General features: G+C 38.6%; 3 protein-coding genes across 3 annotated transcripts; 2 read left to right on the forward strand and 1 right to left on the reverse strand.

Annotated features, from left to right (window-relative positions):
- Positions 1-1,198: 1,198 nt before the first annotated feature.
- LOC109099511 (CXXC-type zinc finger protein 4-like) lies at positions 1,199-5,675 on the reverse strand. Its single transcript, XM_042750890.1, has 3 exons — positions 5,319-5,675; positions 2,859-3,876; positions 1,199-1,480 (listed from the first exon to the last, which is right to left on the reverse strand). The coding sequence occupies exons 2-3, from the start codon at positions 3,825-3,827 to the stop codon at positions 1,433-1,435; spliced, it is 1,017 nt and encodes a 338-aa protein (XP_042606824.1). The 5' UTR covers positions 3,828-3,876; positions 5,319-5,675; the 3' UTR covers positions 1,199-1,432.
- A 4,438-nt stretch (positions 5,676-10,113) lies between these two features.
- LOC109083124 (phosphatidylcholine:ceramide cholinephosphotransferase 2-like) lies at positions 10,114-16,462 on the forward strand. Its single transcript, XM_042750889.1, has 6 exons — positions 10,114-10,233; positions 12,456-12,974; positions 13,050-13,167; positions 14,448-14,601; positions 14,720-14,892; positions 16,300-16,462. Exons 2-6 carry the CDS (start codon positions 12,466-12,468, stop codon positions 16,453-16,455), a joined length of 1,110 nt encoding a protein of 369 aa, XP_042606823.1. The 5' UTR covers positions 10,114-10,233; positions 12,456-12,465; the 3' UTR covers positions 16,456-16,462.
- Positions 16,463-17,371: 909 nt separating this feature from the next.
- Positions 17,372-20,359, forward strand: LOC109083219. Its single transcript, XM_019098068.2, has 4 exons — positions 17,372-18,500; positions 19,163-19,517; positions 19,659-19,927; positions 20,031-20,359. Exons 1-4 carry the CDS (start codon positions 18,095-18,097, stop codon positions 20,258-20,260), a joined length of 1,260 nt encoding a protein of 419 aa, XP_018953613.2. The 5' UTR covers positions 17,372-18,094; the 3' UTR covers positions 20,261-20,359.
- Positions 20,360-20,531: the final 172 nt, after the last annotated feature.

Here is a 20,531-nt window from a genome sequence, read left to right on the forward strand (position 1 = left end):
TAAATGCATGATGGGGTGTTCTGCACAAATAAAGGAGACGCACAGAAAGTCACAGTTCAAAAAGGATCACATTTAATCAACAAGCCATCCTAAGAGTCTCTTATTCATCAAGACAGTGAGGCGTCACGACAGCAATAAACAAAGTCATTTTCTTAAAGTCTTCAGTTAAAAACAAAACACTTTTCTACCCATGCAACAGAAAGGTGGCTTAAAGGAACTGTTCGCTCAAAAAACAAACCTTCTGTTGTCACTTACTCGTCTCAAATCTGTATGACTTGCTTTCTTCTGTGGAACGAGGACAAGTTTTCACAAATATCCTGATTGTTCCTTTCAATCAAATGAAAGAGGAGGTCAAATGTGCTAAAATATTTTGAGAGTGAAAATACGTCAAGTTTTTTAACAAAACGAATTCGGAGAACCCATAATATAGTGCATTAATCGTATGGACGGCTTTTATAAACCTAAACCTGTATGACTTACTTTTGTGGAACAAGGTGAATTTTTAAAGAATATCCTGGTTGTTCCTTTCAATCAAATGAAAGGGGAAGTCAAATGGTTGTTTGTGACTAAACGTGTGTCTTTTCCCAACACCAAACAGACTTCAGAGAACCTGAAATGTAGTGCATTAATCTTATGGATTACAATACTGTTTGTTTTGTCATTTTAGAGTTTGACAGAGCTCATTCGCTTCAATGCATGCCCTTCAAATAACCTTCTTTTGTCTTCCGTAGAAGCAAGCAAGTGATCAGAATGACATGAGGGTGAGTAAATGTTGAAGTCGTGGCCTAATGGTTAGAGAGTCGGACTCCCAATCGAAGGGTTGTGAGTTCGAGTCTCGGGCCGGCAGGAATTGTGGGTGGGGGGAGTGCATGTACAGTTCTCTCTCCACCTTCAATACCATGACTTAGGTGCCCTTGAGCAAGGCATCGAACCCCCAACTGCTCCCTGGGCGCCGCAGCATAAAAATGGCTGCCCACTGCTCCGGGTGTGTGTTCACAGTGTGTGTGTTCACTGCTCTGTGTGTGTGCACTTTGGATGGGTTAAATGCAGAGCACGAATTCTGAGTATGGGTCACCATACTTGGCTGAATGTCACTTTCAAATTCAAATTGAATGAATTTTGGGTTTGGTATATGAATACTTTGTTTTATGTTTCTTTTAGATTTGTATTCTTTATTTTTTTTTGTTGTTTTTATACGACTGAATTCAAGTCCCTGTCTCTCTACGTCCGTTGGTGTTTGGTTGAGGTGAGGTCAGTCTGAGACCCAGAGACTTGCCCTCGATGTCTCTTCGGTGGAGCATGTGCACCTGACGCCCCCAGTGCTAAACGGGCCACAGTGAGTCCTGAGGGGAAGGGTAGATTGTAGGGGTATGACCTGCAGTTCTTCTAGTGTTTGAGTCCGGTTGTATGATGTGGATCGGTGGCGGGTTCTTCAGAAGAACCAGCGGAAAGTGTCGGCGGCTCCTACTGACGGTGCTCTCTGAGGAAAGACACAAGAGACCGTGGGAATTCTGGAGAGATTCCATTTAAGCTTCATATAATGACCCAATTAATCACAGAATTTATGTGTTGGATGTTTGTACAATGGTGTGAATCATCTTAGCAGTGATATGCAATGATTCAAAATATTGATTCATCGAAAACAAGAATTAAATTGGGAAAACGAAAACAACAGACCAACCCGACCATCTGCATGCAAAGGCCCTCACAACCACATTTCCGTTAGCTGAGACGACTGTTTATTATTGACTCTTCTTGTTAACTGAATTCTTGAATGCTTTTGTTTCACTTTGGATAAAAGCATCTGCTAAATGCATAAATGTAATTATGAAACATTTAGTCACTAAATTCACACTTGCTACTAAGGCATTTCTGTTGCTCAAAAAGTAGAGCATACCATTGGCGACACCAAGGTTTTGGGTTCAGTTCCCAGGGAATACATAAAAATATATATCAGGAATTTAGTTTAGATTGCTTATATTATATTATATGGAGACATCCCAAATGCAGTGCCAAGGAGGCTCCAAACAATCTCTTAAAGCCCGTCCACACCAAGAAGGGTAACTATAATGGTAAGTTTTAATTCTTTGAGAATATTGAAGTCCACGCCACAACTATATTGACACAGAGAAACAGTATTGTTGGAATCACTTTCAGAATATATATATATTTTTAGGTGGTGAGTGATAAAAACAGCCACTTGGAATCCATCCGACTTTAAAGCGGCAGAACACAAAACGGCAATGCACACTTAGAATAAACTGAACATCATTGTTATTGCTGTGAAAGGCCTTTAAAATCTTCAAATTTACCATAGTTCAGAAAAATCCAGTGAAATCCAGTCATTTCAATGGGAAAGATAATTAATTTCAAAGTCACTTTGACCCCTCTCTACACTTTTAATAATAGAGCTAATGCGATCACTTTTTAAATTGGCGGTTCTTGGCCAGATTAAGCTCTCCACAACTAGATCTGATGGCACTGGGCTGGTTTGTGATGGTCTGATCTTGATTCTGGTGAGTTGTGTTAGCGGGTTGTGAATAGATTAAGCTGTCTTTGTATTATTACAGAGAACTTACAACATGTTGCCTCATCTCTCAGCCTTCAATACCGGCTGTGTGTGTGTGTGCGAGAGCGATAAAGTGTGTGCTTGAGTCTAAGGGCATTTTTCCAGCCTAAGAGGGCTCAAACCATCAGCTAACACACACACACACACACACACATTAATGCGTGATGGTTAATTATGGCTGCTTGTGCCAAGACTGGGCTCTACTCCAAACCCCCAGCCACATCATTCCCAATTAAACAGCCCACTCCAGACCTCCCGGCATATGTGTGAGTGTGTGTGAGAATCCCACCTCCATCGTGCTGCCCGGTTTCTTCTTGAGTTCTTCGCACTTTCTGAACTTGCAGATCTGATGACCCGTCTTTCTGTTTCGACAGGAGCTGCATACGCCGCAGTTAATGAGCCTCCTGCAGGGGGCGCAGACGCCGCAGCGTTTACGTTTGCGCTTAGCCGCTCCGCTACCGTTGCTGCTAGCGCTGCTGCAACTCCCGTTGCCGTTTCCGTTAAGGCCGGCGGGCGAACCAGAGCAAGACGAGCCACTGTGCTGGCAGTCCGCCGCCGCGTTGGCGATCTGAAACGCGCTGTCTGACATCGTGACCCCCGACGACCCTGCACCAGAGTGAAGCGTCGTCATGACGATGACCCCTGGTGGGAGCGACAGACCCCCCAATGGGGGCATCCCTCCGAACGTCCCGCCTCGGTCCGCCTCTCCGGGCGGCACAGACGGTGGACACTTCAGTCGGTTCATGCAATCAGCCCCCGTTACGGGAAGACCGCGGCATTGCTCCGCGGCCAGCGGTGACAGGAAGTTGTCAGCGCCCATCGAGAGGGCGGAGTCTTGTGGAATGTGTTTGCCAGACATGTGCATGTTCACAGGCTCCGCCCTCGACATTCCAGTCCGATGTGTGTGAGGTCCGTTAACGTTGACTGTCGCAGGCTTTCGCCCCCATAGCATGGCGTTGTCGCAGGGCCAAGGCGGCATCGCCGATAGGCGGGCCGAGGGGAAAAGGGGCGTGGCAATTCGCGTGATTTTGGCGGTCTGGGGAAACGGGGTCGCGGTGGCCGTGCTGTTCTTATAGAAGGTGGCAAAAGAGCGGTATCGCTCCATCTGCGTGCTGTAGTCCAACACGGGGTTCACACACGAGTCGATCTGTAGAGGAAAGTCCCGCCCAGGGGTGGGGTTGTAGTTGTGGGTGTGGCCGTGGGCGTGGCCATGAGCGTGTGGGGTCTCCATGCACACACTACTGCTCATGTTCGCCATCAGAGCAAAACAAACACGCACTTACGCCCAACCATCCACGGCAGTGGTCCTGTGGAGGAAAGAGAGGAGGTGGAGGTGAACCAAGATGTTCATCAACGAAGCGGAATAGCAGTTCAGAAATATTTCATTTATTTACAGACAATATTTAGTCAAATCCTAAAGGATGCATAGAAACTTGAATAATGGTAGTTTAGAACCAAAATGAATCACATAAGAGTCAGTTAAGAATCAAAATATGATCCTAGGATTGTGAAAAATAAAGAAAACAAATCTTATTTGACTCTTCGTAATTGATTCTCGTTGTGTTTCAAAATAAAATATAGCCGAAATTCTCAATTTAAAACTGTACACATATTTGATACAAATTTCTATCAAAAGTGTAAGAAAAATGTGGGTTGAATTAATAGCAAAGGATTTTTATGCATTTATGTGCCGTTTTAATGCTCATAAATCCATTATAATGCATCTATAATGCAGTTAAATAATAAAGGATGTACACAAAACTGCATAATGAATATTTTAGAACCTAATTTAAACAATATTAATGTCATAAAGAATAAGAATCCACTATGAAAACAAGATCCTAAAATAAAATGTGTGAAAAAAATAAAACCCTGGAAACACACGAGATACAGTTTAATTAAGATTAAAACAATTAAAAAACATTGTTCAGATAAGTAGCAAAAAATCTTCTGCCTTTATGTATATTTTTTAATGTCCATTGTTTCTTCCCATTTCCTAAATTATAATGCATATTTAATTTATTGCTCAAATTATTTACAGAAAACAGAGAATGCTTCGTTAAATAATAAAGGATGTACACAAAATTGCATAATGGATATTTTAGAACCAAATTTAAACAATATTAATGACATCAAAAAATAAGACTCCACAAAGAAACGATCCTAAAATAATAATAATAAAGCCATGGAAATACTTAATTTAAAAACAATTTAAAAATATCGCTCAGATAAATAGCAAAGGTTTTTATGCATTTATGTACATTTCTTTTGCATATGCATGATATAATTTAGGACAATACAGAGCATTGTATCTAACACCATCAGGCCTGCCCTTCAGTGTGTTATTGTTTTAATTGGAGGAACAACAGAAATAGCGAGAATAAGCCGTGGAGAAGAAAGTTACCGTGTTATATGTGTGTTTATGTGAAAGAGAAAGAGAGAGAGACCCCCCCCCCTCCCGAACACCCCCCGCTGCCGTCGCCTCGAGCATCAATTACGGTAATTACTCTCCGCCTGCTGCGGCAGCGACGCGCGGATCAGAGGTCATTAAGGGCGTTAGACCGCTGGACACCACGGTGCAATTAAAGGCGACGGATTAATTCTCTTGGCCATCGCACGTCAGGAGAGAGAGAGAGAGAGAGAGAGAGAGAGAGAGAGAGAGAGAGAGAGAGCGAGAGAGAGACGGGAGGAGGAGGGGGAGGGGGTGAATGAGGGGGGAGGCGGAGGACGGAAAATGGACGAGCTTTACCTTTAGACTCGCGACGCTTCAAGATCCTTTAACGGAGAGCATCACCGCGCGCTGATGCCGCCTCAATAATCCCCGTTACAAGAAAAAACACGCGCCACAAAACAACGAGACGCGTCCGTTTTAACGATCACCGTGAGCAGCTGCGGCGCTAAATACCGAGACTAACGGGAATAATAAATAATATTGACGCCGCCAACGACGCACCGTCCTCAGGGGCGGGTATGGGTGACGGAAGGGTAGACGGCTCCTCCCGGTGTGTGTGTGTGTGTGTGTGTCGCGCTGCGTGTGGCTGACGGGGGGTGTGAGGTGAGGAAGCGCCGTTGCGGACACCTCCTGATCATTGGCGGGAAATGATTGTGGAAGCGCGGGAGGCGCGCGGGGGCTGACATACGGGGTCTCGCCGCGCAGCGCTGAGGGTAATGCGTGTCAACTCCTCGCGCGCCCTTTTTTCCCCGCCGATGCCTGAGTGACGGTTATTAATCACGAGCCTCGCGCCGCCTCTTGTGTGAGGGATTTTTTTTTTTTTTTTTTGAGGAATTATGCGGTTCATTACGGTTCATTTGCGGCTCGTTACCGTAATTACCCGCGGCACCGGGAGGCTAATTAAAACAGAACGGGTTCGAGGCGAGAAGGCGTTTCCCCCGGTGGAGCAGATCCCTGCCGGTTGGGAATTTCTGTGTGTGTGTGTGTGTGTGTGTGTGTCAAAAACCTTGACGCATCTGCCAGAGATTATTTATATATATATACACACACGTATATGTATATGTATATATGTTATATTGTGTGTTACATATATATATGTGTGTATATATATATATATATATAGATAGATAGATAGATAGATAGATAGATATAGATAAAGATATATATGCATTTAGATTGCATAAGATTAAATAATATAGAATATTGTTATATTATGTAGAATACAGTATATAGTTATAAAGAATATAATTAGCATTTAATATTATATAACAAAGATCGATGGGTAGATGTGTCTGTCTGTCTGCAGGAACAATGTCGCCTCAGCTGCGCTCTCTACTGGCGCAGACATGTAATAACTGACTGATTAAAGCGTTGTAACTGCAGTTCTGTTTTTGTCCGCTAGATGACACGCTAACATCACGTGAAAGAAACTTGCTTCAGACGTGATGAAGGTCAGAGATTTCACTGATTCATCATCAGAGTGTGTATTCAGCCAGCTGAGCACAGAGTGTGTGTTTATACATCACACACACACACACACACACACACACACACACAGTTAATAATAATGGACTGAAATCTTAAAGCTCCATCCACGTCATCTGTCCTCTGTTTATTCTCTGGAGGAATTCTTCAGGACAAAAGAAGGTGTGATGAATGGGATACAAAAAGTGTCTCCAGACTGTGACACACAGATAAATATGATTCATAATGAAAGTAAATAATGTTTTAAGGGGTTTGTCGTAGTCTGTGGCTATTATAATTAGATAAAAACAACACTCTGTTATGTCACATCTGCTCTCATTCTGATTCCAGTCATAAACAGACAAACAGCAGATGTGTTTACAGTCAGACAGTCGTAATGCTTACTAATACTGTAAATAAGGGTTGCAAAAGGATTAATTGTGATTAATAATAATCAAAATAAAAAAAAAATGTTTACATAGTATATGTGTGTGTACTGTGTATATTTATCATGTATAAATACACACACATAGGCTACTGGTATATTTTAAGGAAAAATTGTTAGATTTATATATAAAAGATTTATATTTATGCATAATTTAGTATATATATATATATATATATATATATATATATATATATATATATATATATATATATATATACATATACATATATGTCTGTGCATTTATATATATAAGTGCTGTCAAACAATTCATTGCGATTAATCGCATCAAAAATAAAAGTTTTTATTTACAGAATATATGTGTGTGTACTATGTATATTTATTATTATTATGTTTATATTTTGAAAATATTTACATGTATTTGCATATATTTATATTCATATAATTTATATTTAAATTCCTAAAAGATATTTATAATCATACAGTTCACAGTTTTTAATGAAATATTTTAGAGCTTAGAATATGTAATAAATCTTTATTAGTAATAAAAATGCTAGTGTGTTTTAAGACTTTATTAATTTGCATGACTTTTTCAGTTGTTCATAATTTACTATGAGAATTAAGGATAAGGACTTTAAAAATATATATTTTTAGTCACAGTTTCTACCAAAATAAAATATTTTATAGCTTGGATTAAATAGTAAAATCCATATTCATTATGCCATTTTACGATTTTAATAAAGACTTATAATAATAATTAGATAATAATTAAATAATTTAACTTTATAATTAAATTCTAAAATTAATAATAACTAGTTGTTGGTTTACTATAAGTCTTAAGATTCAGGATTGTTTTAATATTTTATGCACAGTTTATAAAATATGTAATATAATTTAAATATAGGATTTGTCCATAAATGTATTTATTTATTTACACACTCACACACACACACACTCTCTCTCTCTCTCTCTCTCTCTCTCTCTCTCTCTCTCTTTCTCACACACACACACACACACACACACACACACACTCTCTCTCTCTCTCACACACACACACACATACCAGAGATATTTAAACAGCTCGAGTTCTTCATAAACACTCACAGCTCCTTGTGTGTGCAGCAGTGGAAACTTCTGACAGCTAGCTGTAAACTCTCTCTCTCTCTCTCTCTCTCTCTCTCTCTGTACCTGAGCTGTACATGCACACACACACACACACACATATTTCCTGTGCACTTCAATACTGCTCTGTGCTTGACAGTAGTCATGTTTTTCTGTTTTAATTAACTAGGGTAACTAGTCAGATGATGTTCTAAAGGCTTATTAGGTCTACCTTCTTTTTTTCGAAACACACACAGACACAAATGTCCTGCTCACACTTACCCATTTAATGGCAGAGGTTGTTTTTTAACTTTTCATTCTTTAAGCGGATGCAAATCTGTCATAAAATAATATGCATCTCGTGGCGTAGGCTATATTCCAAACGTTCTGAAGGTAAGGTTTGGTGAGAAACAAACCGAAATGGTAAGTAATTACATTTATGTAAATCTTGTGTCACACTAAATCAGACTACAGTTAAAGTCTACTTTTTTATAGATTAAATGATTACATATTATTTCCACAATAGAAATTAAGTATTCATCATTTACTGATTCTCTCTAATTCCTCTTTTTTACATTTTAAATGTTCCTTTCTAAAATAGTCTGCCGCTTATATACACTCAGAAAGTGTTTGTGGACATTCGCACAGTTATCAGTCATTAGTCCGGTGGCTACACAGTGTTTGAACAATGGGTTTACAAAAATAATTTCAGGTTTAAGAAGTGTTTCGACATTGCATCAACTACTGATGAACTCATTCATGTTTATTTAAATGATCACTCAGGAGGTTAACCATGTATTAATGTGTATTACTGAAAGGCTTTTGTCTTTCAAACTCATTAAAATTCACAAATTCTCATTATTCCTTATTTGCAGACGTTCTCAAACTCTTTGTCCTCTGAACCTCTTTCACCTAACATATTTACTTTAAAGGGGTGGTCAATCAGCAATTCTGTATAAGACAATATCTCCCTTGCGTTAAACTTTGAGCATCGTAACTTTGCAGTAGTTTTTTATGATGTATTATGTATTTCTGAAAGGCTTTTAAGTTTTTTATGCTCAAACAGCAACATTACGTGGATAGAATAGAAAAAGCTAGTGTTAGAGGTTTTTTTTTAAAGAAATACAAGCACTTAGAAAATGAATAGAGAGTGCAAGTGATAGAAGGTCAAATAGATTAAATAGAATTAGAATAGAGAGTGCTAGAGTTAGAGGGTCAATAAACAAAACACCATAGAAGTATGTTTACACAAGACTGCATGGACATCATTTACAAAAGGGCTTTGCATGACACAGTAGAGATCTCAGCGTAAGATATGAAGAATGAAAAGCGGAAATGTTATTTAGAAGAATTCAAACATACACAGAAAGCAGAGCATTCAAGACTGACAGCACAACAGAGATTGTGCCCTCTACTGGCCAACAGCACATAAAACACTCAAACACCACAGACATGATTCAGAACTTATGCATAACATGTCTGCATCATCCTCATCCTTCTCTGATTCAGCCAACTAAAGCGGATTTATGACTCAACCGATAATTTAACATTGAGTACACATAGTACCACTGATTAAGATTACAACCATTTTTAGATCTGTTACCTCACATACAGCAGAATATTCAACAGAATTAACTAAAAACAGAATATTCTGTTCTGTATGCATTATTTATACATTATATATAATAATAGAATATATAATTAATATAATAAAACGTACTAATATTTAATACAATATAATATACATAAAACAAATAAATACAATTAATATGATATATAATATATATGATGATTATGGAAATTTATTTGCATTTTCATGAGCACAAGAAAACGTCATATATAGCGGTTTTACATTATATATATATATATAACAGAATGTTTAATATTTATGATTTAATAATATAAAACAAAGTAAAACAATTAATATTTTATGATGTTTATGGAAATTTGCTTGCATTTTAATGAGTACAAGAATATAATATATTATTTATATGATAAATTAATACAACAGAATATTAATGTTTAATATATACTATTATAACAAGTAAATAAAACTAATATATGATGTTCCTGGAAATTTATTTGTTTATGAGTTCAGGAAGACATAGAGAACTGCTCTGACGCGACGCTTCCCAGAGTGGGCGTGTCTCCGAGCGCAGGTGGGCGTGGCCGCAGGTGTGCACGGGGATTAAAGCCCCTTTTTCCCGGGCACAGCGTTTGAGTCTTCCGGCGCATGCACAGGTAAAATTATCCTGTTTTACATATCCTTTTTTCTTTCTTCATGCATGTAATTTGACATAGAAACGCTGTTTTATGCATATGGTGCGAACCTCTGAACTTTTAGCAGGTGTGTAAAGCGTTTCTTTCTCTTTTGCGTATGAACTGACTTCATTGTAGATGAGAGTTCGAGTTGTAAACACCTGAGAATGACTGTCACAAACCCTACCTACACACAATTTTGGTCAGTTTTTGTTGTCTCGCAGTGGTTTGAGGCGCGTTCTCGGTGTTTGTGTTTATTTCGGGTTTACCGACAGCCGCGCGCTGATCGATCTTTACTCATTACGATCCGGAGGCTTCTGGGTGTTTTTTGGGTCACAGGTGTGAGGTCGATGACCTCCTCGGCATCTCAGCAATGCTGTCAGATCAGATCGAGTCGCTGTCACACACTGACACACTGTGACTCACGTAAAGAACTAAATCTGTTCGAAGGACGTTCTGCTAACGTTCCCGCGGAGTTCTAGAAACGTTGTTACAAACATGCAGCTTTTCATTATTAAAACTTTTGAATTAAATAGTAACATTTAAAATACGTTACACACAACATTTCAAGAAAAAAAAAAATGTTTGACAAACTTTGAAAATCTGCAAAAAAAAAAAAAATCTAAATATTGAGAAAATCATCTTTAAAGTTGTTCAAATGAAGTTCTTGGCAATGCATATTACTAATCAAAAATTAAGTTTTGATATATTTACGGTAGGAAATTTACAAAATATCATCATGGAACATGATCTTTACTTAATATCCTAATGATTTTTGTCATAAAAGACAAATATATAATTTTGACCCATACAGTGTATTGTTGTCTATTGCTACAAATATACCTGTGCTTCGGGGGGGGTCAGATATTTACAGTATTACCATCACTAAAACCACCATACAATGAACAAATACTGGATGTGCCTGCCTTTGTGTTTTATAACATCAGTTAGCCTCAAATATATAAATCTCTAATTCATTTTCTCAGTCCAGTGAAGGGAAAATCAGCATTTCACATGAGAACGGCACAAACCGGTCAGACGGCTGTAGGGTCAGAGATGTGAATGAGCGAGGTGAACATGTCTGTGTGTGTCGCAGGTTTCAGGGTGTGTCAAACACACACATTCACACTGAAACACCCAAGCGTTTGCGCCGTGGCCTTCATAAACACACCCACCTATAGATGCGTGTACATGCATGTGTTAATGCCTTTATTCACACACGCTAAGACCGCAAGATCCACCTCTAGAGCTGGAAGCAGAGTTTGCACACATGCAGTTTCAAAATAACCAGATTTTACTGTTTTATGACACAAGGACGCAATGAAAATATGCATGAAAAACATATCAGAAAGTGTTCGATTCATGCACCGACAAGCTTTCTTTTGTTGTTTTATTCACTGTTGCATTTTATAAACTAATCTCAAAAAGGTTCATTTATAGCAGCAAGAAAACAATTTTTTTTTGTTTTGTTTGTCTTTTTTTTTTACTTTTTTTTTTCTATATGAGGGGAAGGGTTTTTATTATTTTTTGTTTTTTATATATGCCTTGTTTGTTTGTTAATTATTAAAGCATTGAATTGCTATTGAGATTTGAACAGTTCGACAACTTAAATGCTTATTGCATACTGTTTTTAATGTTAATTAATGTTTATTTATTTTTAGTGAAATGATACTCTAAAGAAGAAACTAAAACAGCCAGCAGGTGGCGGCAGATGTCTTCATTCATTCATTCATTCATTCATTCATTCATTTGATTCGTTCAAACTGCTGATCGTACATCTATAGAAGGAGTCTTTGAATCATTGGTTCACACGATTCATTTAAAATTCAGAAACTAAATGTCGCTATGTTGCTAAAATCAAATTCAAACTTGTGATATTTGTCAAAAACAGTACTTGTGTGATATTGCATTATATCGTATGACATAAATATAAGAGAAAAACTCATCTTTTTGAGCCAATATCTTGAATTTTAGGGCATATCTGCATTTATGGAGTTGTGGCATTATATTTGTCAACAGTCAATTGTATTAAATGTATTAAAAGTTGACGTACAGGTCTGGGGGCGGGGCCAGTGATAAAATTTGAATCACGTTATTTTTTCATAACTAATTAAATGCATTATATTAATTATGTTTCACACTTAATGTTACATTAAGTATTAAATAATCTTAATACTTAAAAAGTGTTTTTGTGTTCGTTGTAGTGTATGAACGATGGCAGCATCTCATCTTCTGGACGAACGAGAAGACGATAGACCCAACGGCGGCTACCATGTGATGGTGATGATAGAGGATAGGCCACGCCCACAGGTCACGCCCACCGGTCGGACACGCCCCTCTATGGCCACGCCCAGTGGCGATCAGGTAGACAATAAGTCAGACGACAGCAAGTCGAGGCGCTTGGCACGGAGTTTACATAAGGCCTTGCGAAAAAAACAGGACTACGTTCGCATCATCGGCCTGAAGTCCAGCTGCCCCCAGCTGCCGTCGGAATGGTGGAAGACGGGAATCGCCTTCATCTGGGCCGGATTTAACCTCGTCCTTACTACCGTCATGATCACCGTCGTCCACGAGAGAGTCCCGGATAAATCCGTCAGCCCGCCGTTACCGGACAAGTTCTTCGATTATGTGCCGCGTGTGGAGTGGGCGTTTTCCGTCACCGAGGTGAACGGGATAATCCTCGTGGCTCTGTGGTTCATTCAGTGGCTCTTCCTCAAGCACAGGTGTGTGTTCAGTGTACGGCTGGCAAAAATCTGGATCAGTTCGGTGTACTCACTCCATCCCTGTTGTGTTGACAGGGCCATCGTGGGCCGAAGGTTTTTTTTCCTGCAGGGAATGTTGTATTTGTACCGTATGGTGACCATGTACATCACAACTCTTCCTGTTCCCAGCATGCACATGGATTGTGCGCCGAAGGTCAGTGCTGCTCGATAAACCACAAACACGTATAAATGAGTGACCGATTATCGGCACTGTAGTGTCTGCTTGGTCTTTAAGAAAGGATGTGTAAATAAAAGTCATGCAATACTGATATAATGCATCTTTATATGAGTTTATTGCACTCAGAATAAATGCAGGTCAGTGTTAAATATTGTACGTAAACCGGAAAGATGTCCATTGCATAACATTATGACAATTTCACCAATATCGGCTGATATTTAGCCATTCTGAGATTGGCCATTACTGCATGGTTAATGTACAGTTTCTGTTTCAAAATATTTTCAATTATGTAAAATAACCCATATTCATTCTATCCTACAGTTTTATTACATAAGACATACAGTAAATCAGTCAACCTTCTCTCTAGTATCGGTATTAGCTGTCGAAAAACCAGGGTTACTGACTTTCACTTGCATATCATAGAAGATAAGGCTTAATTTGTAGCTTTTTTTGTTATTTTGATCTGAGTTTAAAATCTTCACCAGTATGTGACATTTTCTCACATGATTATTCACTAGCGTCTCATCCACACTGTGAGTGTAATCGGTCTTTAATGCTCTTTGATATAACTGATGAAATGGCTTCTATAAATACTTATTAAAAATGCATTTACGGCTCTGCATTTATTTGTGCATTAAATTATAGCGGTCACATGTGAAAGCTTATTTCTTCCACTGAATAAAAATATAAAAAAGCTAATTGTGTGGTTTTATCTCACAATTCAGACTTCTCACAATTATTATTTTTTCCCCATGAACTGCAAGTTGCGAGTTTGTATCTTGTATTTCTGACTTTTATTCATCGTATTTTTTTTTTTTTTTTTGTGATAGAGCTTGCATTTAGTAACTTGTATTTGCAAGATATAAACTCACAATTCTGACTTTCATTAATTACGGAGTTTATATCTCACATTTCAGACTTTTGTCTCAAAACGTAAGTTTATATCTTGCAAATAAAAAATTTAAATTGTGAGATATAAACTCGCACTTTTCTCAGAATTAAGAGTTTATAAGTTATAAACTCCCAGCTGCAGGTTTACATCTTGTTATTCTGACACTTTTTTTGACACATCGCAAATACTAACTTTGCAATTGAAAAAAAGTCTTAAAACTGTATTCCGTGACTGTATCAAATGTATTAGCCGTGATCTATTCATGTTTTTCCCTGTGCACTGCTGAACTGCAGCATGCGTTCATAGGAAGCTGTGGTGTGTTTATCTCATGCGTCTCTCGTGTTTGGTCTGCTTCTCTCTGTAGCTCTACGGTGATTCTCACGGCAAGATCAAGCGTGTTTTGCAGCTGGTGTCTGGAGGAGGTTTGTCCATCACTGGCTCTCATCTCATGTGCGGAGACTTCCTGTACAGCGGCCACACGGTCATGCTGACCCTCACCTTCCTCTTCATCCAGGAATGTGAGTATGAGGAAACGTCACCATCATCATCTCCATCGGCTCTCAGTGCACTTCACATTCACACTGTTGTTTGTTTTAACTCGGGTTATGTTTTGAAGTGAGTTGTTTTGTGTGGTAGACTCGCCCCGCTCGCTGATGTGGCGTTGCTATCTTGTGATCTGCTGGTTGCTAAGCGCGGTGGGCGTGGTCTTTATCCTGGTAGCACATGAGCATTACAGCGTGGATGTAGTGGTGGCGTATTTCATCACCTCACGCCTCTTCTACTGGTACCACACCATGGCCAACAACCAGGTAAAAGCCTATAAAACTGCTTTGTTCAACTTCCATTCCATATTGTTCTTGCATGGAAACTCATGTGGGAAATGCAAACCGCATGAGACGAATATTTACCTAACATCAAAAAATCTGGGAAAAATCGTTATGGTGAGCCTAATTGGATTCAATACAGTCTTAAAAGACAATATGTAAAATGAACAACAAAAAACTAAATTGGGAAAAATCTATGGAGGCTATGTTTATATCTGTGTTTCCACCATGGAATAAAGAAACAAACAAAAAAAGGTAATTGCGACTGTGATCTCTCAATTCTGAGAAAAAGAGAGATTCTGGGAATTGCGAGATATTAATTCGATTGCAATTGCAAGAAAGATAAAAAGCCAGTTCACTCAGAATTGTGAGATACAAGAGCGCAATCCTGAGAAGAGAAGTCGAAATTGTTAGATTTGAAGAAAACTTTTAATTCCGTGTCAGATCAAAAAAGAATTGTGTGATTTAAACTCAAAATTGTGAGAGAAAAAAATGTCCTGAGTTTATATCAAGTAATTCTGGGGGTTTTTTTTTTTTTTTATTTTTATGATAAATTGTGAATTATGTGAATGATTAAGATTGTAATGTTTTTATTTTTTTTTTTTTATTGTGTGGATGGGATTGCATTAAAACAGTAAATATTTAACATTAAAATTAACAAAACATTGTTAAAATAGTAAAAAAAAAAAAAAATTTATCTTTTTAATCAGAAGTGTGTAAAAACACTTATTCTGTTTGCTTTCCCGAAGCTAAAATAGTACGAGCATGGCGCTCGCAACACCAAGACCATGGGTTTGATTCCCAGCTGAACTGTGCACCAAAAACTGCACGCCATCAACACTGTGGTGTACATTTCTGCGAATAAAAGCATCTGCGCAATGCAAACACATTTAGAGGGTAGTTGAGAAAAATATATATTATTTTTCAGTTCTGTGCAGCTGCCTTTAATTGATTCGCAGGCATCAGATTCACACAGTTTTATTTTATTCTATTTATTTATTTATAGGTTTATTTGAAAGGGACAATGCATCTCAATAATGCATAAATGTGCCAGAATTAGCCAGAAGGCTGTTTTGCATCTGCAGTCCCTGGACGGATGGTAAAATTGTCACCCTAAAAATATAAAACAATTAATCAATACATTTATTTGAAAGGAAAAAATTTTTAAATACGTTTTAAAAAAAATATTAATTCTATAACTAATAGTTTAATATCAATACCAATTAGTTGTATGACAAAATAACCAACGATGAAGGCCTATCACTAATCCATGATATCAGTATACAGCATACAGACAAGTAACAGTCAGAACTCAACCAAACATGTGTATTACATGTGCTTGATATGTTTTTCATTTGTGGATTGTAAATGTCTGCTCTCCTGATCTCGCAGGCCTTGAGAGGATCTCCTCACAACTATCTGAACCGAACGTGGTGGAGCCGCGTGTTTGACTTCCTGGAGAAGAACGTTAAGACGACGGTTCCCTGCACGTTTTCGTGGCCGCTGTCGCTTCCGTCGCCATGCTTCGAGAACCCATGCAAGAGCTAATGGGTGTTGTAGATGGTGCGGGACGATGGCGTGAGAAACGATTGATGTTGTTTACTTGAAGCGCAGCTTTACGTGCTTTTGATGGAAGAAAGTGTTGTCAAGAGTTTATCCATAAAGACATGTGATGAGTTCTGAAAAGCTAGATCCTGTTTACTTGGTTTGTATCTTTATAGTTTTTTTTTAAAGATGTGTTCTGGACATGGTTTGAAATGTTTATTCCAATAATGTTTCTCTGTGATTGGGTGTTGTTTATATTTTTGTTGTTTTTATGTTAATGTTTATTCCAATAATGTTTCTCAGTGAATGCGTGTTGTTTATAATTTCCCAATACAGAAATTTGTTTTAACAGATTCATCCAAAAAATAAATAATCCCATTTTCGGATATTTTAAAAAAAGAGTCTTGGGGGGAAGGACTGCAGCCCAGTTTTATAAACATGTGAGTGTCAAGTCCAAAAACTTTACAGTGTTTTTTTTTTAATTTTGGTTTTTTTTAATTTTTTTTTTATATGTGTGTTTTTTTTTATTTTTGTTTTTGTGCGATGTGTGATATATAATGATATATAATATTCTTTATCATAATAACAGCAGAAGGAGACAGAAGACTTCCACAAGCGGCACTTTTTAGAACCCCGTCACACAACACCCTGCCTTAAAAACAGCCTTCAGTGAGTCACTAACAATCAGAAAGCAAGGACTTAGCTGAGATAAAACGTGAGCAGAATATCCTTACTGCATTAAATATGTAAACCCATAAAGGTGTAAATAATTAACTGACTAAACATTGTAATATACTTCTAGTATATTAACTCAAATATAAATCATATTAAATTCTAAGCATTACAACTTTCCAACATGAAATATGAACTCCACTTCTAAACCTTACACATATAATAAACATTTTTTTTTGAGGTTATTAATTACTCGACACAAACGCATGGTGATTCTTGAGGTGACTCACTGTGTGATCGGTTCAACCAGTCGATTCACGAGCAGAAAATCGCGTAATTTCGACAACTTCTGATTCAGAAAGTGAGTCACGTCAGACGTTGATTCAGTTACCACTGAAGAATTCATTCAAGGATTCGTTAAACCGATTCAAACCAGAACGTGAGTGAACATGAATCCTAGGGAGAAGCTGCTCAAATGAGTCGTTTGTTCGTGAATCGGACACCGTGGCGTTGACCGTTGAGTTTGTTTTCGCGCGCTTGCAGCTTTGAAATCACCACAGAAGAATAACGTACTCGTTCTTTTTTTATAACCACGGACTGGAAAATTAGATTTATAAATCAGTTAAATATGATTGTTTTTAATATTGTGGCGAGAGTCATAACCGCGAAACTATTAACAAGTGTTGAAAACCAGTTATGGATCACCACTAACATTCCGTTGCTATGGCAACTGTGGAATTTCCGCGTGTTTGTGACGTCACAGAGAACACTATTTACAATTTGAGGAGCGTTGCATTTCTGCAGTTGAGTGGTAAAAGAGCTTAGACGAGTTTGAGGGAAGTTGTTTCGGACGAACACTGTATACACACATCAATTGAGTTTCTAGATACAGATAATAGACACGAGCAGACAGTCAGTTTGATAACTGTGCATTAAGTACAGATCTGTCAGTATTATAACACCAGACACAATGTCTACAGAGGCGAGATTGGTGCGTCTGGAGGTTTACCTCAATGGCGACTTCTACTCCGAAGACAGTTACTTTGCATTAGATGATAAAGATGTGCAGCTGGAGTTGGAGATCAGCGATGCCGTCTACGACCTTCTCGGCTGCAGCGGTAATCAAGAGATAGATGTGAAGCTGAAGGTCATAACGGATGACCACATCTCCGTCAGGTCCTGCAGTCCAGGAGAGATGCACGTGCAGCTGGAGACTGACCAGAATGAACACATCTCAGTCCGTGAAGTCAAAGATCTGCAGCTGAAGATGAACGGGAACAGCATCTCAGAACTGGTGTGTGAAGATCTGAGCGACGCAGTCCCAGCAGGAGCTCCAGAAGAAGAAGCCCTGGATGCTGAGGAGAACCGCTCGACAGGTGAAGACACACATGTGTCTTATTCTTGAGTATTTGTGTGATTAGAGATGTTTCTGACAGTGTGTTATGATGTTGGCATGACAAAGACGTAATACTCTTTTCCTATTTAAATGTGTTACTCTTCCACGTCCCCTGACACCCTAATTTTCAAGAGAAACACCTTCTTGAGATTTCAAGCCACAACCACCAAATTTGGCAGGGACCTTCAGGCTGATCTGAATTTTGATGCTATATCTTTTCTAACCGATCCGACTTACAGAATTCCCTTAGTCGACTTCTAAATGAGACCAAACACTAATAGATTCCATTTAAGGGGTGAAAACTTTTGCCAGTTTAGAGTTTGTTCTATCTATCTATCTATCTATCTATCTATCTATCTATCTATCTATCTATCTATCTATCTATCTGCTTTCTAAAACCTGCTGGAAACATGCCAGAAAAAAGTAGCAGAGGACTTGAAGTGTTTTTTAAAGGTCTAATAGGGTTTGATGTGGTTTTGTAGCAGTCAGATGGGGTTTGAAGTATCTTTCTGATTTTCTCTGAGTAAAACCTTCAAACTTTAAGCTTTTAAAAGTTATTTTAAACTTTCAGACAAGGCTTTGGTCAAGCTTGTCATCAAACTTTACTTATCTAGTTTGTTTTCTTCTTTTTTTTTTCCCTAGAAAGCACTGCTGGGTGGATGTTTGAGGAAATGAGTGCAGTCTTCCAGACAAACACACTGAATGCTGTTGGGGAACCTGAAGTGGATCTGATGGATCCGAAGGAATCCCAGTGTGTCCCAGATCCAAGTGCTCCCGAACCAGAACTCGAAATGGATCTGGTCAATACAGAGCAATTGTGTATCACTGAACCTAAAGTGGATCTGGTAGAGCCAGAAGCTGAAGTCACATCTGAACTTTCAAGGTTGGAAAACCACATCCCTCTAAACTTGTTCCAGCTGGAGGATCGTTTGAGGGAATGTACCCTGTCCAAGACTCCTGTCACTGAGGTCTGGCCCGGGGTCTTCATTGGAAATGAGTAAGTCTGCTAATATAAATTGTGTGTTGAATTAATAATGTATTGCAGGAGTATCAAACACAGTGATATTTCTCTTCCAAGCGCTTTCATTCCACTGCAAATCCTCTTTAGTGAAAGACTAACCCAGGCTGTTGTGTTCAGAGAGACAGCAAGGGACCGAGATAAACTGAAGGAGATGGGAATCACACACATCTTAAACGCTGCAGCCCCGAAGAAGAACCTGAAGTTCCTGTTGGGAATGGCAAGACAGAAAGACCTTCTAGGAACGGTCAATACAGGGTCCAGATATTACAGAGGCTTGCACATCACTTACTGTGGCTTGCCTTCATCGTACAGACACTGTTTTGATATCAGCAAGTACTTCATGTCAGCTGCCAGATTCATTGACAAGGCCTTGAGGAACCCAATGAGTAAGAGCTGACACACACACACACACAAACTTTCCATTTCTTTTCTTTTATCTACAGTCTAGTAATGAAGTTTTGGACCGTCTTTGTGTTTGTCTTTCCTCAGGTAAGGTGTTGATTCACTGCACACAGGGCCTCAGCCACTCGGCGACTCTGTTTCTGGCGTATCTGATGATCTGCCATGACATGATGGTGGAGGAGGCCTTTGATCGCGTCATAAAGGTGAGACGCATCAGGCCCTGTTTTGGTCATCTGAGGAAGCTGGTGTTCCTCAACGCCGACCTTGTGCTGCAGCGAAAACTAAAGCTGCAGGGCAAAGAACCTGCAGAAAGATGAAAACATGGCAAAATAGAGCACAGATAAAATAGTGTACAAATAAAGAATGGTGCACAGACTTAAAAAATACAAATAAATGGATGCACAGATTAAAAAAATGGTGCACAGATAAAAAAATAAACAGCAAAATTGTAATAAAAAATGTGAAAAGGTGAGATATGGTAGAGTATTAATGCAGAGAATAAATAGTGCACAGATTAAAACAAAAACAGAGCACAAATAAAATGGTGCTCAGATAAAAAAGTGCAATGATAAAAACCACAGCACAGAT

The sequence above is a fragment of the Cyprinus carpio genome, chromosome B23, assembly GCF_018340385.1.
Source record: "Cyprinus carpio isolate SPL01 chromosome B23, ASM1834038v1, whole genome shotgun sequence".
Taxonomy (NCBI): domain Eukaryota; kingdom Metazoa; phylum Chordata; class Actinopteri; order Cypriniformes; family Cyprinidae; genus Cyprinus; species Cyprinus carpio.

Coding starts and splice junctions, on each gene's coding strand:
- LOC109099511 (XM_042750890.1), bottom strand. CDS start 3,827: ATGGCGAACATGAGCAGTAGTGTGTGCATGGAGACCCCACACGCTCAT. Junction 1,481..2,858: donor AACCGGGCAGCACGATGGAG/GTGGGATTCTCA, acceptor GTCTTTCCTCAG/AGAGCACCGTCAGTAGGAGC.
- LOC109083124 (XM_042750889.1), top strand. CDS start 12,466: ATGGCAGCATCTCATCTTCTGGACGAACGAGAAGACGATAGACCCAAC. Junction 13,168..14,447: donor ACATGGATTGTGCGCCGAAG/GTCAGTGCTGCT, acceptor TTCTCTCTGTAG/CTCTACGGTGATTCTCACGG. Junction 14,602..14,719: donor CTTCCTCTTCATCCAGGAAT/GTGAGTATGAGG, acceptor TTTGTGTGGTAG/ACTCGCCCCGCTCGCTGATG.
- LOC109083219 (XM_019098068.2), top strand. CDS start 18,095: ATGTCTACAGAGGCGAGATTGGTGCGTCTGGAGGTTTACCTCAATGGC. Junction 18,501..19,162: donor TGAGGAGAACCGCTCGACAG/GTGAAGACACAC, acceptor TTTTTTCCCTAG/AAAGCACTGCTGGGTGGATG. Junction 19,928..20,030: donor GGCCTTGAGGAACCCAATGA/GTAAGAGCTGAC, acceptor GTCTTTCCTCAG/GTAAGGTGTTGATTCACTGC.